The 16,465-nt window shown below is 34.5% G+C and overlaps 2 protein-coding genes across 3 annotated transcripts in view; both read left to right on the top strand.

The window, feature by feature from the left end:
* LOC108736256 (trypsin-2-like) overlaps positions 1 to 14,567 on the top strand; it is a 20,040-nt gene extending 5,473 nt beyond the window's left edge. Inside the window, exons 3-4 of the mRNA XM_018468614.1 lie at positions 2,098 to 2,101; positions 14,553 to 14,567. Coding sequence (XP_018324116.1) covers positions 2,098 to 2,101; positions 14,553 to 14,567 — 19 coding nt within the window. The remainder of the gene's footprint in view (positions 1 to 2,097; positions 2,102 to 14,552) is intronic.
* On the top strand, positions 3,375 to 14,602 carry LOC108736267 (trypsin alpha-like). Of its 2 annotated transcripts, none has more exons than XM_018468625.2 (4): positions 3,375 to 3,560; positions 3,639 to 3,822; positions 13,804 to 14,188; positions 14,376 to 14,602. In XM_018468625.2, the coding sequence occupies exons 1-4, from the start codon at positions 3,515 to 3,517 to the stop codon at positions 14,511 to 14,513; spliced, it is 753 nt and encodes a 250-aa protein (XP_018324127.1). In that variant the 5' UTR covers positions 3,375 to 3,514; the 3' UTR covers positions 14,514 to 14,602. The 2 variants fall into 2 exon arrangements, with proteins under 2 accessions (XP_018324127.1, XP_018324126.1); XM_018468624.2 differs by lacking the exons at positions 13,804 to 14,188; positions 14,376 to 14,602 and adding exons at positions 10,316 to 10,700; positions 10,884 to 11,136 and having other exon boundaries at positions 3,403 to 3,560.
* Positions 14,603 to 16,465: the final 1,863 nt, after the last annotated feature.

The following is a 16,465-nucleotide window of genomic DNA, read 5'->3' as shown; positions in this document are numbered from 1 at the left end:
TGATGTACATTTTTGATATCATTGAAAATTCTTATTACCTATAGATATATTTTCCCCGTTAACAATCAAAAACATAACTTCGAACGCAATTTTATATTAATAAAAAATAGAATTTGTATTATAAAAAATTCGAAATACTTAAATAAAAACAATTGGTACATTTTAATTTAGATAACAATAAGCAGTACAACAAAAAATGATTAGTCAATTTAATCGATACCTATATTACAAAAGATATGGAGAAATTCTTTAGTCTCTCACGGTACCTCTATATTAGTTACTTAAGATATCTTCTTGACGATCAGGACCTGATTTGGTTAAATTACGAGTATTTATTCTGTCAAAGTCACTGTTGTTGAAGCACTGTCACGTAGCATACGACGATTTTTTCTAATGACACGGGTCATTTTTTGTGGCTGTCTTATCGACAGGCTCTTTGGCAGGCTCGCAATGTTTATCTTATTTGTTTTTTTTTATTTTTGCGAATAATCTATATTTCGCTACAGATTCTCGTAATTTTTTGCCGATGAACTGATACAGAAATCACATTAAAAATTTAATTTTATAAGGTAATACATACTCAGGCAAGAAATATCATTACAATGAAGAATTATACGGTTCTTCGAAATAATTTGTACGTGTATCGATGAAGATGATTGGCCTACTCACTTTCGCGGCTTTTGCACCTTTTGCTTTAAGTATTTTTATATTCTGAGAATACTTGCTTACTAATATAACACTAACTATTAGCGTTAGATGTTTGAACTTTTCTATAGCTGTACCAAGAGGACTATCTGTCAGAATTGTAGAGGGATGCTCTGCAACAATTAACGAAATTCCTTATATTGTGCAAATAAGTGAGGGTTATCCAAACTGCGGCGGCTCAATCATTTCAAGGCTTTGGGTCACTGCTTAGAGGGGAAGATTAACCGTTAATTAAGTTTTAGTATTTTCATTAAATATTGTTTGTTTCTGGATAGTTTTTGGACTTATTTTAAAAATATATGGTGTACAAAATAATTCGAAGTGGTCTGTATTCTGTCGAAACTGCCAGACGCGGATCTCATCAGCGCGTCGTAGGCAGCTCCGACAGAACACAGGCCAACCTTTACCTGCTGTCTTAACAGCGCGTTTTAGAAAATACTACAAATGGCGTGGTGAGCGCCATCTGTAGTACGATGCTATATTTTAGGATTACGTATGCTCCAACAAGGTTTTATATATAGTGTAGTTTTCATCGTAGCTGAGTCATGTTGTTATCCTATCAAACCATAATGGATTAATAAAATTTGATTCTATTCCTCTAGATATGTATCAGCCACATCAGAGTTACACAAAATTATATTTATTATACTTATTGTATTTATACTACAGTTGCGGTTTGTAACAGTCTGATAAAGTGGCAAAAAGACTTGTTAACTATTTTTAATTGATGAATAAATTATCACAAAGAAGAAGAACTAGTATCTGTTCAATTTAAAAATTATTGAATTATTGTTACTGTCGCTATCACTATCAAACGCCTTCCGCTCTTTTAATTTATTCCTTTAATTACGTATATAGTGATGAGGTCCTTTGGCTGTAGGAAACACCCTCATTGGTATTGTTTCGACTGACTTAACTCATATGTGCTGTTTTGTTTTCTAGATTTGAATTTTGATTTTTATTAAATTAAAAGCAGTATGCAGCCACGTGTTGCAATTTTGTGAATACAACTACAGAGTCGTCTCAATCAGTTGCAATACTATTAAAACTCTTCGCGTTTAAATGTCTACGTCTAATTGATTAGGTTGTGTGGCCCTCATTAGAACGTTTTAATAGCCCATACCATCACATATTTGAATTTAATAATTGATTTAAAATTTATATGGGAACTTCAATAAATACATCTGATAGTGACAATTGCCACAAGATTTGAAAACCTTAGAAATGCCACTCTTATGAGGTCGCCGTTTAAGATTTGCTGAGAGGCGCTAAAGGTACTAAAACCGTCAATGTATCTTTGGGAACTAGTAGCACATTTATACGGTCTTGGAATTCTCGTAGTTATTTTCAAAGTGTTCCAGTAAATTGTAGCCAAAGTATTATGCTGCGAAAATCGCTATAATAGCATCATACACAATATTAACGTTACTTCTGTACTTTATATAGGGTGTTTCATTTATAATAATTAATATTTATACCACAGATTCCTACGGACATTTGGAACATAAAATGTTATAACACTTTTGACTTTTGAACATTATAAAGTAATAATAGTTTTGATGCCGGCCCTGCACAATTGCAAATTAGTTACAATTGCCAGTTGATTGTAGGAAACTTCACCTTCAGTAGGTCAGAATCAGTTGCTTTTTAGTGTAATGTTATTGTTTATGTTTGGTATTGTTAGGGATCAGTAGAAGATAATGCACTCGCGTTAAGGTCCATTAGATCACAGTAAACATGTTAGAAAAACTACGTACCTATCACAACGAAAATTGTGCCCCAATGTGTAAACGGAAAATCATTGTTTATCAGCAAAAGTGCATTGACATTGACATGGATAAAGTACTCGACAAAACTGGGTGGAAATGAATTATTTCTGTTGATGTACATTTTTGGTTATAATATCACTTTTCACCAAAAAACCGAAAAAGAAAACGATTAATTGCGTACAAGGACAGGTATATAAAGCCCACACAATCCCATGATCGTATAACTGAAGTAGACCTAATGTTGCCCATGACAACGACTATTATAGCTTATTTGCTATCTTCTGTACATGATAAGCTCTCTATCGGAAGGTTTTATGTCTGGACCACCATTTTATCTTATTCTTTATTTATTTTTTTACTTACATGGTAATGTATATTTTGCTATAAATTCAAATAATTCCTTACAAAGCAAAAGATTAAGGAGCCAAAACAAATATTATATCTAATAACGAAACAGTGAAATAATAAATGGGGATTGCTTCTATTTCGAGATAATTTGCTTACATATACAGAAGGTATCAGAAATAAGTTCAGAGCTTGCTGGACATGAAAGGCCACTATAAAACAAGAAAATTAAGTAATGTTTCATTAACGAGAAAATCGTAGTTGAAAGAATAGAAAAATGCAATTCCGGCTCTAGATAGAAATGCGACAACGCAACGCCATATTCAATCTGCTAGTATCAATGTATGCGAAAAAAGCTTCTAGTTGCCGTCTAGGTGTGGGGTATTCGGCTTTTGATCATGTGTAATAAAGGTTAGTATTTTTGATCAGTTTTAAAGCACTGTCACATGCATGTGACTGATTTAACTGCCTGTGTAGGATGACACATGTATTTTTTTGTAGCATCTTATCAGGAGGCTTTCTGACAGGGCCACCATTCTATCTTATTAATGTTTACTCATTTTTTGTATTTACGTGATAACGAACACTTTGCTAAAATGTCAATGTAAATCTAATAACGAAATGCTAAGATAAGAAATACCCGTAGTATAAGAAAGACTCCTATTTCGAGGCAAGTTGTACGTATATCGATCACGATGATGGGCGTGTTAGTTTTCGTGGCCTTTGTGCCTTTTGCTTTAGGTAAATTTTTATTGATTAATACTGGTATAATCTTTAGCGTTAAATATATACTTAGATAATATTTGAGATTTCCTATAGCTTTCCCCCATCAGCAAACTGGATCTTCACTATCGCAGCCATCTACCAAAATTGTCGGAGGAAGCTCTGCAACAATTAACGAAATTCCTTACATTGTGCAAGTTTATAAGAATGGTGGTCCACAGTGTGGTGGGTCAATCATTTCACGAACTTGGGTAGTCTCAGCGAGCCACTGTTTAGAAGGGTACGTTATTTAAAAGTTAACAAGTTTCCATATTTTCCCTGACGTGTAATTTTAATTCGATCAGGTGATATATGTAGTTTTTTCAACCGCAATACATTCCACGCTTCATCCAATTTTTGTAGGATTCTTCAAAGAAATTGTATACGATAAAATTTACAACTCAACAATTGATTTGTTATACAGTCAAAATTATATTAAAATTTCGAAAAACTAAAGTACATCACCTGATCTAGTTCTCATTATTGTCTCTTTAAATAATTAATAGTTTATTTTTTAGTATTAGATATTAACAGAAAGATGTGATTCATTTGAAATAGTCCTATTTAAAATACAAATACAAAATGAAAAATACATACATTTACTTTCTGTTTCAAATATGCTTACTTAATTCTTATCTGTAACTTATTCTGAAAAGACTAATTACAAAATACAGCGACTTCCTTTTCACTGTAGCCGAATCAATTCGAGTTATCCCATCACACTTTTTAATTCTTTAGTGGGTGTTAAAACCCATGATAGCGTAGTACAATTTAATTTCACTCCGGTGGAAATGTGGCGTCTAACTACATTACAATTGTGCAAAACCAATTTAATTTAAATTAATAAACAAGTGCTTTGTTTAATCACATTTCACTAATTCCAAACAGATAAACGTTAATTGCAAGAAACTAAAGATTAGTAACTACATAGTTTCATTAGACTGCTAGGTACTAAGCGCAACTATATGTAATCGTTTGAGAAGTATACTGAAACTATAGTTGCAGTTAATAGCAGTCTAATAGAGACAAAATTTAATTTGTTCAAAAATTAATTATCACGAAGTACGGGATGAATCACAATAATAATTTGAAGTGCGTGTCCAACCAGTCTTAGGACTGACGATCTTATGATGATGATGACGGCAAGAATCTATCTAATCTTGTTATTGGAATTTTCCTTTTTCAATAAATAGGTACTTGAGCTGCTGTCAGTTCATCTTATCAATAACAATAATAACAACCTCTCTAAATGTCGAGAGTTTGTTATATTATGTAACATACATGGTATCAGTTGGGATGAAAAACTATTCAACAATTATTTTAAGGATATTTGGGAGGTATGTCAAAATGCTACAAGACAAATAAAAATTTGGAAGAACGTTTCTCATTCAATTCTAAAACTCCTGTAAAAATTACAAACCGATTCACTAAACCGTTCAAACGTTATTTTATGGAGATTCGTTAACCGAACAGATTAAATTTATTTTTATTAACAGAAAAAAAGCTACCAGAAATTTCAAACTTTTATAATAAGTAACTTGAACTCTGGAGAATCACTTTAGCGTAAGGTTATTCAAATTCACTAAATGGTTATCGAGGAAAAAATGAAAAATTAGCTGAAAATCTCGTTTTTACTTGATAATATAATGATAATATTTATAATTGTCTGAAATAAATGCAATTTTAAAGTTTAATTATTATTTAAACATATTAAAAAGTTTAATGCTCATTATTATTAGAGATTGAAACTAAATATTTTTTGTTTCGAAGTTGAAATCAAAGCATATTCACTGCCAAAAGTCAGTTAAAAATTTTCCATATTATTCGTTATTTCTTATTTTATTTAAGGTTTTTGGTCAAATTCCAAATTTTCTCTCAAACCGTGTACTTCTTTATTAGTATAGATAGTATTTATTTACCTCATGATATGCTGCAAAACCTAATTAATCACGAATTTCTAATTTTATGTACTCTTGTCTCCGACTGTACCTCCCAAACATCCTTAACTTTGGATGAACTTTACAGACTGGTGTCAACTAGTGTCGGGGTGTCAGTTGTGGTTGTTGGTAAAATTCTAATTTAATAACATTTAACAATTGAAGTAGTAAAAAAAAATATTTCTTAATTGGCGCTATGAACCACTTACGATTGGTGAGTACCATTGGCGCTAAGCCCCAGAGCCAACAGAATTATTTCAGTAGGGGAGCTTTTGAAACTTTGAACCGTATACAAGACCATTTAAAAGCAGCATTTTATTATTAGAACGAAATTCTTCTATGCGGCTTACGGTAGCAGACAACTGATTACCGTCGAAACGTCTCATACAATACATAAGTACAATAACATGAATAGAAGAAAATAGCCATCCTCCTACGACGAGTTTGACATTCGTTAAAAAAATATTTAAATCTGTTTTTAACGTAAATGAAAATTTATGAAAAACAAATCCAGCGGAAAATGATCGGCAGCCGATTTCAATTTGTACATCGACGTTCATCTGAAAATACCTGGCTGCTAGCTAAAATAGGTATTTGAGCATCAAAAATAATTCATTTATTGAATTTCTAGATTTATACGGTAAAATCACACTCTACATGAAATCAATTAAGTATACAACAGCAGCAAACAGTAACGAGCGAGCAGTGGCCGCGGAAGGGCAGGTTTCAACCACCCCTCGATTGAAACTCTTGACCGTCTCTGATACCGCTGCTGGAAGTGCTTACCAGAAACAGAGAAAGAAGCGCAGTCATTTGATCCGCCGAATGCCGACTTGGCGGTCATATTTTCTCCAAATGCCAATTGATAGACGATGAACACTCGATTAGTCAAAGGAATTTTGAAAAAACTTGAGGGTCAGGGCAGTGATTCGTTTCACAGAGACGTCAAATATCCACTGGCTTTGTGCTTACTACGAGTATTGTGTACATCATTAATTCGGGACATCTTTAAGAATATTTCACATTTTGAGTTTGAAATAAGCTGTATAGCTCAACGAAAATATGGGTTAACATGGAGAAAAAAGAAGAAAAGGTCAAAACAATTATTAATATGCTATCGTTTCGCATGTGGACTTTTTATACGTAACGGCTTTCCTTTAACTTTTATACACTCAAAACCGAGAGTATATCGTTCCACTAACATCCATTATGATAAAACTGGACCTTTTAGTATAATGCAAGCAACCCGCCATTGAGACTCTAATGGACTGCCTAAAAGAGCGAAAAAGCGATAAAGTGAGTAATTAATTCATAACAGTGGTGTTAATTAAAGAGTACTTAAATAGTTTAATAAATTAGTGAGCAGTGCGAATTTATTGTATTTTATTTTTGTATTAGAATGGTCATTAACATAAGAGAATCGAAAATATCATTCGACCTGGTGTAGTAACGGAATGGAGAATTCGTCCCTTGGAAATGATTCTGAACTTGAGTATAGCAACCAAAGAGACTTCACCAAACCATGTAAAAATTACAATTGCAAATGCAATCTTATATAGTTGAATATCAGTGGCCGATATAGTAGATGAAGTCATCACTGAATTGGATCTTTTTTGAGAGCATAGTATTTACTTAAATATCAGCACTTACACAATGCGTACTGGTGAACAGGATTGGTCCCAGGGAGCCACCAAGGAGGTGTCTGATGGTTAACGAGGCAAGTAACCCCCAGATTTAGGCCTATTCAAACTCTTAAGCGTTCAGTGCAGGGACTACACATCGAACCAGGCGATCCGCTGCACAGCCCCCTAACCCAGCAAGCGGGCTGTACCCAAGTGTCACCTCGAGTCCAATACCAATTGGGCAGGAATTGAAGCTAAACTCCGAAGGTTCCTCTGCCTCCCGAGTACCGATAGAAGTCCTCCGGTCGTCATCACTTACTCCGATGCACTCGTTACTGGTTGCCTTCGGTTGCAGCTATATCCACGTTATCACTGGACGCCCTTCAGCCTCCTGGCTCGCCCGACCTGCTATGCTTTTCGCATGTACTTTCACCACAAGTATGCAGCCCTCCTAATGGGCCAGACTGTACCCCCGATCCACATATGGCTCCTCTGTCTAACATGCTTCAAGTCGTACGCCCCTAAAACTTCATTAAAAAAGACTTTATGTTGAAGAATTTTAGGAACGAATACTTCAGCCTGTTCAATCTCCTCCGTAGTTAAGTTGCTAGTATGTTTTTTGTTTTGATTTCGTAAGTTGAACACAAACGAAAAATATAAGCAACAAGTCGTATATTTTGATGGTACATAGACAAGTGCCATTTATCCGAACTAAAGTTTAGCATAATAGAGGCCAAAGTTTTCTTCCGTTCTTCAACTATCTCTTCTTCCTCCCACTCGATATCCCCTTTGGAACACAAATCTGCGATTTTCTAGGATTATCCCAGACGCTTTCACTATTTCGATGTATTCAAATATTGAGGAGTACATCCTCTAGATGGATGATCCGTGGAGTTCAAGTGACTGGGCCGCAATAGGGGAGAGTTTGCAAATTTCTGTTATTTGATTCCAGACAAGTGGGCTCCACTCATTCTTGTGGTGAATCCATGCGATACTTAACAGTGGAGAGTCACTCCAGAAAATACATCGAGGGTTGAATTCCAGACCATCACTGATGAAGTCATACAGTCATGCTGCAATCATTAGCTGGAGATAAACTGTTTTTTTACTTTCGATTTAAATAGCGGATTCCGGTACGTAGAAGTTTGAGAAGACTGGAAATAGTCTATGACAATGCTTTTTGGATTGTGTAATGCACTTCCTATATTCGAAAGACTAATGGATACTGTATTACAAAGATTAAACGGGAAAATTTATTTGGTTTACTTAGATGACATCATAATATTGGAAAGAACCTTCGAGGCCAAAACGTGAGTGAAGTGAAGTGAAGTGAAGAACAGATACCGTACGAAGGGATCTAAATGAACTTCGGTTACCCTTTCTGGAGCCCCAATTTTGACAAATCTATAATTCAATGAACAGTTCGTCGATGCTAGTTATGTGGGGCTTACTGGTGTGTTCTCAAGATCTTGAAGGAAAAAGTCATAGGATACTTTAGTTAAGCACTGTCGAAACATGAACGAAACTACTGTGTCACCCTTCGATAGCTATATTTGGTGTGGTTGAAGCTCTGGATCATTTGCGTAAGTACCTGTACGAACAAAAGTTGAAGAAGCTGGTTAGAACGACTGCAGAAATATGAGCTCGATATCGAACATCGATCAGGCAAACAACTCGGTAACAGACGCACTATCCTGGAGACCTTGGGTGGAAAACTGCAAACATTGTTCATCTGCGGATCAGAACGATTGACATCGATCTGTTGTTATCTAAACACCATTCAATCTGAATACTTCTGGGAAGATAATGAATTAATCAAAGATTAGAGGAAAGACGAATGTAATGAAAAAGTAAAGAGATGGAAAAGGCAAATGTTAGTTGTCTAAGCCAGAACACAAAAATTTATTGGGCCCCACTGCGGGAGATTCAGTATAAAGAAAGCTTCTAACAATACTTCCGAAGAACTGAGTGTCTTTCAATCAATTCAGAAAGGACATTTCGTTATTACAAAAACTTTAGGGAGAGTACGCGAGCGATTTTATTGTTTACGAAGTAGAAGCAACGTGGAACACTGGTGGATGATATACGACAATAAGGGATAGAAGACGAGAAGTCGTGGACGAATGCTACAGTACGGCGTAAAAGCGCTTTTTCTCTCAACGGCAGACTGTAATAACCGATACAAGTGGTCCTAAGCATACATGATGCTAAGTCGGGAAGTACATATCTTTGCAGAAAGGCTTGTCACTAGCTGGAGTTAATTGCATTCCTGCCAAGGTAGGAGTCGGCTTTGTTCAAGAAGGTGACTGAACTGCCGGGAATTACAAAAACGAGGAAACCTCCCTTACATTAACACTCTGACGGGATGGTTGAACATTTTAACGCTAGTGCGAGGACCAATTTAAGAATCTTCGTCAACGACCACCAAATTGACTGCGTCCGTCATAAGCCCTTTTTCTCTTATTCATAGATTTACTGTCCATGAGACAATTAGAAAAACACCTTATTTCGGAAAGAACTCAAACATATTTCAACGCCCTGGAGGCTCTTCATTATCTATAGACGACTACGTGTGCAAACTACAAGAACGACTAGAAGCCATTCGTGCTGTGCTTACGAAGCTTCGAAAGTGACCACAATCGGCTACGATCATCGAACCAACTCTGCTGGTTTTATTGAAAGCGACAAAGTGTGGCTATATAATCCATCATTATAGAAGGTACATTGTCTGAAACTCATCAGGCTTGGGATAACCCATGCACTGTTACTCACCACATCAATGACATTGGCTATTGAATTTAGAAAGGGCCCCTAAAAAGTAGGTGGTCCATATTGATCGGTAACGTGAAGACAACCCACTATATGTCACAAGGCCTGTAGTGGAAAGTCTCATATTTTAGAATCCTTATAGAACAAGTTCTGCCCTATAAGTAGTTGCGCCGGGGTTGGCAGAGTTCAGTTCGAGGTCCTAGTTGCGAGCTAAAAGAATACGAATTAAGAAGAGCGAAGAAGCGATAGAGCGTGTGACATTATAGTAATCGAGTAGTTACTTAGCAGCGTTAATAAAAGAGTAAATAGTTAAAGAAACTAGTGAGTAGTACAAAAGATGTTTACGCAATAATATCTGTAGATACTACAATATCTTCCACTGTTTAATTTCTCCAATTATTTTCAGATTGCGTGCTGTAAACGTAAGCGTTCGAGCGGGAACAGACCAATTCTTGAAGGGTGGTGTCGTAATACGGGCCTCAAATGTATATGTTCATCCTAATTACAACTCTGATACCTTGGATTATGACATAGGTTTAATCAGACTTGCTTCAGCACTTTCTTTTGGCCCAACAATAGCTGCAATTTCTCTTGCGAATAGGAAAGTTGCAGCGGGAACATTGGCTGTCGTTTCTGGTTGGGGATATTTAGCTGGCGGTGATAATGATACCGCTCCAACACAATTACAAAAAGTTACACTACCAGTTGTTAGGGACAGCGAATGTCCTGAAAAAATTACTCAATTAAAGCTATGCGCAGGCAGCAAGTCTAAAATCCAAAGTCCCTGTTCTGTAAGTGTTATTCATTTTTAACGAATTGTCTTAAGTAATTGTGCATGTACAGAAAATATGCATACATGGTCCTCATAAATGTTTACAAACAAGCAGTTTTATGAGGTATCTTAAAATTAGATGACGACTGTAGTTCAAGAAGGAACAGTCTATGAAGGATTAATATTGATTTGTTTAAAACAGGGTGATTCTGGAGGCCCCTTGGCTGTAGGAAATACCCTCATTGGTGTTGTTTCGTTTGGCTACGACTGTAATGGAATATCTCTTTATGCCAACATTACTGATCTTCATAGCTGGATATCATCAATAGCGTCGATTTAACACACAGCCCTATAAAGCAATGTATTTTGAACAAAGCATGTATTTTGAATAATAATTGTTACTAACAATGTAGATAATTGAGATTATACCAAAAATAAAGCATATTCTGCCCAAGTATTGTTGTTGTACGTTGTTGTGATGCTCATGCTTACTGTGTTAATATGATCCTAAGTATTATTAGCTAATGATTTGCATTTGCAATCGGGAAAAAACAAACTTACAAAAAAAAAATAAAATTGTGTAGGTAGATATATACAGGGCGTCCCAACACTCTGTGAACATAGAGCAACCACAAGTTTTTGGGATCAAAATAAGTCGATTAAACTCAACTGATCTATATACCAAATTCATTCGTATGCCCGTGAGAGACGATTTCAATAAAAACGGATAGGTGGGTCTATAAAAGTGCTAATATTTAATGCATCTCTTAGAGACAATTGCTCGGAATTTTTTAGAGGGTTAGACAAGTATGTCTGTAATTTTTTTCTTGAAAAGGTAGATACCTTAACTTCATGTTTTTGCAACAAATTCGGAGAAAAAAGTTTCCTCTATCGATAACAGTTCTTTAAAACGTCCAATGTGATTTGAAAAAAATTTTACATAGGTATTGTCATGGAGGCATTAATTTTTGATATGCTTATCAATTTTACTAAAAATGGTAAAGGCAAAAACTGCTGCTACCCTTAAACAAATTAGGTTCGATTAATTACTCTAATAAGCTTTTTTTGAAACGGTATTTTTCGTATCTACATTTTTTGTACATTTGCAAGGTACTGCATCTGTAACAGTTTCGACGATAAAATATGTTTTCTTCGCCTGTGTCTTATAAAATTCAACTTTTTATATTTGATTATGAAGTTTCAAAATCAACTATCTGGTAGTACTCACAAAGTATTTTCCTACAAATTACAGAGAAAGAATGATTGTTATCCAATACTGACATTTGTAGACCTTCAGCACTAAGCACGTTCATATACCAACTCTTCACTGCTATACAATGCTTGCAATTCCTACTAAACCTACTAAAATTTTGCGATGAACCATAGTAGAAATAAAGACGTTGTACAAATATTACTATTGAATCAGAATTACCATTTTCCTGCGATTTATAGTAAAATACTTTGCTATTAACAGACATAATGTTCTCCTAGGCCTTCCACTTTTACTTTTGTCTTCTATTTTTTTTTCCGTTATGGTCTTTATGAATTCGTCGTATCGTGTCAAATATCTTAGCAACATTTTTCTCATATTTTCAACGATTTTCGATAAATTTCTCTTTTCATTCAACATACGTAGAACTTCTTTATTTGTCTTCTTTTCCGTCTAACAAATCCTTTCCATTTGTCTCCAATAACCCATTTCAAGGTCTTTCAGCCTTTCTCTCAGGCTGACATCATGCATCCTTCGCTACTACACAATTCAACATCCCAGAATTACACCTTTGTCAGGTTTGAGCACATGCGCTTGCTATTATATCGGCTAGTCTGGGTTATTATGCTGCTCAAATATTTGAAGCGTTCCACTTACTCGATGAGGGTGTTATTCAAATTAACTAGGTTATAAGTTGGTTTAGATTTTGAAAATACGAGTTTTGTTTTGCATACGTTTTCTTTGAGTCCAAACTGTGTGGATACCAGACCCATACCTGTAAAATACTTTTTCGAGTCATTCCGACCTATCTGCTAGTGGCGCACCGTCGTCCACGAAATGAATAGGTTGTACTCATATTCCATTGACGATTTAAGATTTGCGTTTTATATTTATTTTGAATCATACTGTAATCTATCTGATCCTCCATGGACATATTTGGTTGTTTAAATACAATTATAACTAAAATAAGTACGGGGTTTCCAGAAGATGATAGGGCCCCATAAAACAAGAAAATTAAGTAGATGTTTATGTGTTCGAAAGTTCACCATTTTCCAAAAAAATGTATTTAACAATACAGATAAATGTAATTTTTTGTTCATGTACTGTTTGTTATTTGTTAGATTACATTAAGTCTGATTTAGGACGTTTATGTTACAGCCAACCTGTACCAGTCATCTATGCAGTTATCTGCAAGTTTGCACTCGCTAAAAATATTGAGAATATAATAACTGTATAAATAACGGTATTTCGCATGTACCACTGTAGGGTTGTCTTCTATGAAATCAACAAATAAGAATATTTTAATAAATACTACTCTTTCTAACAATTAATAACATTCCAATAAAGTAACAAAATTGTATACTTAGGATTTACTAGGTATTTTTAATTTGTTTAACAGTTAATTATCTCAAGGTACGGTTAGAATCTATCTTGGTTAAAGATAGATATCTATTATTGGCAATTTTCTTTTTTAGTAAATACTTAAGCTGCAGTCAGTTCTTTTTATCAACAAAAAACGCACGTCTGAATCTGTCCTTAGATTTGCGTCAGATTCAAAAAATGCAATCTTTTTGTAAACATTATTCATTATCATCATAAAGTCGTTAGTCCTAAGACTGATTGGACACGCACTTCCATTCTTTCCTATCCTGAGCTAATCTTAACATTTCCCTTTCATAAAACTAGAACAACTCACATCCTTAACTATTTGTAAAGAGTAATCTAATCTAGGTCTACCTCTACCCCTCCTAACTCCCGTTTCTGCCTCTAATATGTCTCGGACTAGACCTTCATGCTTGAGAAGGTTTCACCCCGTACCACTGTTTATTATAACAAAATTGCCTCTTTTATTATATATCTGTATACTACAATATTTCCTTTCCACTGATTAAATTTTTCTAATTATTTTTAGATTGGATGCCGCAAACGTAAGCATCCGAGCGGGAACAGACCAATTCTTGAAGGGTGGTGTGGTGATACAGGCCTCAGATGTATATGTCCATCCCAATTATAATCTTCAAACAGTAAACTGTGACATAGGTTTAATAAAACTCGCTTCAGCACTTTCTTTTGGTCCAACAATAGCTGCAATTTCTCTTGCGAATAGGAAAGTTGCAGCAGGAACATTGGCTGTCGTTTCTGGTTGGGGATACTTAGCTGGCGGTGATAATGATACCGCCCCAATACAATTACAAAAAGTTACACTACCAGTTGTTAGCAACAACGAATGTCCAGAAGTAATTAATGAATCACAGTTATGTGCAGGCAACGAGTCTGAAATCCAAAGTTCCTGTTTTGTAAGTATTTTTCTTTTGGTACAAATTGTTTTACGTAACTGTGCATGTACAGAAAATATACATAATCGGTCTTCATAAATGTTTACAAATAAACTGATTTATGACTTAGCGTAAAATTAAATGACGATTACAGTTTAAAAAAGAACTCTATATGAAGGATTAATACTAACTACTTTGTTTAAAACAGGGTGACTCCGGAGGCCCTTTGGCTGTAGGAAATACCCTCATTGGTGTTGTTTCCTTTGGCTACGATTGTAAGGGAGTATCATATTATGCCAACGTTACCAATCTTCACAGTTGGATATCATCAATAACTTCAATTTGACATACAGGGCATATATTTTGAACTATAATTACTACTGACGATGTAAATATTTAAAATTACACCAAAAATAAAAAAATTCATAGACCTAATCATTGCATTGTCAAAATTTTATCATAGGTATCATTCGAATAATGATTTGTATACCGTTTGGGATTAGAAGGTACATCAGGAAAGAAAGGTATGTACGGGGTATCTCAAAACTATACAAACAGGTTCTTGAAATCAAAGTCGATTGAACGGAACTTATCTCTATACTAAATATATTCGTTTTTCCGTGGAAAGGCACCAAAAATATAAAAAAAAAATTATTCTTTGATTTCTCATACATGCTTCTGACTGATTTCGATAAAATCTGGTGTGTAGACATGCCTACGACAATGGTAATTTTTAATTTACACACCAATTTTCTTGAAATACGATATCGCTTAAAATTACCCTAGCCTAAGATACAATTGTTCAGAACATTTTTTTGAGGGCTAAATAAGTATGTCAGTGATTTTTTCTTTAGCTTCATTTTTGTCATTTATTCAAAAACAAATTTTCAACAATTTCGAAGAAAATAAATTCCTCTGTCGATCATTGCCGGTAACAATTGTTTAACAGTAGTATAGTTGTTTTTTAATAACTTGAAGACGCCCAATGCGATTTGAATAAAATTTTTTACTTAGACATTGTCATGGAAGCATTAATCTTTGCGATACATCATTCATTTTAAAGTAAGATTTTCAGAATGGTTCGGTAATTATTTTTGTTTTTCCTGTGTTAAAATTCTACAGTTGCTGTAATTTAATAGTCTAAATTGAGATATACAGTCAGTGATGCCAAATCGACTTGTGAGTTTTAAATATTTTTGTGTGTTATATTCTAAATTAAGACTGAGGTAAACTATTAAGGATATACTACGCTCTTTATCATTATCATTCCTATGTATATCTATATATATAAAAGAAAGTCGTTTTAGTTACACTTTTTATAACTCTAGAACGACTGAACCGATTTGGCTGAAAATTGGTGGGGAGATAGCTTACAACCAGGAGAAGGACATAGGATACTTCTTTATCCCGTTCCCGTGGAACTTGACATAAAACGTGATATAAGGAAACGCAACTGACAGCAAAACGAAATCAGTCAAAACATCACTGTAGCAGTTCAAAAATGGTATAATAAAAATTCAAATTCAAACCAGATATTAGTATGGGAGTGCATGCAGGTATGGTTGAAGTTGGATTTCCAGGTAAAAGTGATTGAGAGAACAATAGAGTTTAGATTGAAAGGAAACCAAGATATGCACAAGATAAGAAATTGTAATGAACTGAAATAATATTTGAAATGCAACAAATTTGAATGAAGAAGAATGCGTAGAAAAATAATATTTACAACAAAAAAAAACAATAAGAGTTATTTCGCCACTGATGTATATGCAAAGAGCTTGAAAGTTTAACTAAAGATATTGATAAACAAAAGAAAAAGAGAAAAATGAGAAACTTAAAATTCCCTCAGGAATACAAGAAAATATGAAAGGAAAGGAAAGAAAAATCACATTATTTGAATGGCGAAAGAGCAAAAAGTAAAAACGAATTAGTGTTAACAGCAAGATTTAGAGTGGGAAGTGAGAATAGGACTGCAAGATACTGGGCAGAAGAAGAGAAGAAAATATGCAGGTTGTGTAAATTGGAACGCGAGGCGCTCGAAAATACTTTTGACAAATGTGGAATAATAGGAAATGGTGCAAAAAATGAGAAATTCAAGAAGAAGGAAATAAAGGTATAAAAAGGACGAGAGAAATATTATGGAGGAGGAAAATAATAGAAAAGCGAGAAGAACAAAAATGTTTAGTAGTTTAGTAAAATTCATATGTAGCAATTATCTATCTGTCTATATTTGCTGATATCAATATAGAAATACTTATTTATATATATATTTAGTATAATGAAGGAGTTGCTACCGACGTA

The sequence above is a fragment of the Agrilus planipennis genome, unplaced genomic scaffold (genome assembly GCF_000699045.2).
Source record: "Agrilus planipennis isolate EAB-ADULT unplaced genomic scaffold, Apla_2.0 scaffold97, whole genome shotgun sequence".
Lineage (NCBI taxonomy): Eukaryota > Metazoa > Arthropoda > Insecta > Coleoptera > Buprestidae > Agrilus > Agrilus planipennis.
Note: the sequence above shows the minus strand (reverse complement) of the source record. Positions and strands in the feature narration are given on the sequence as shown.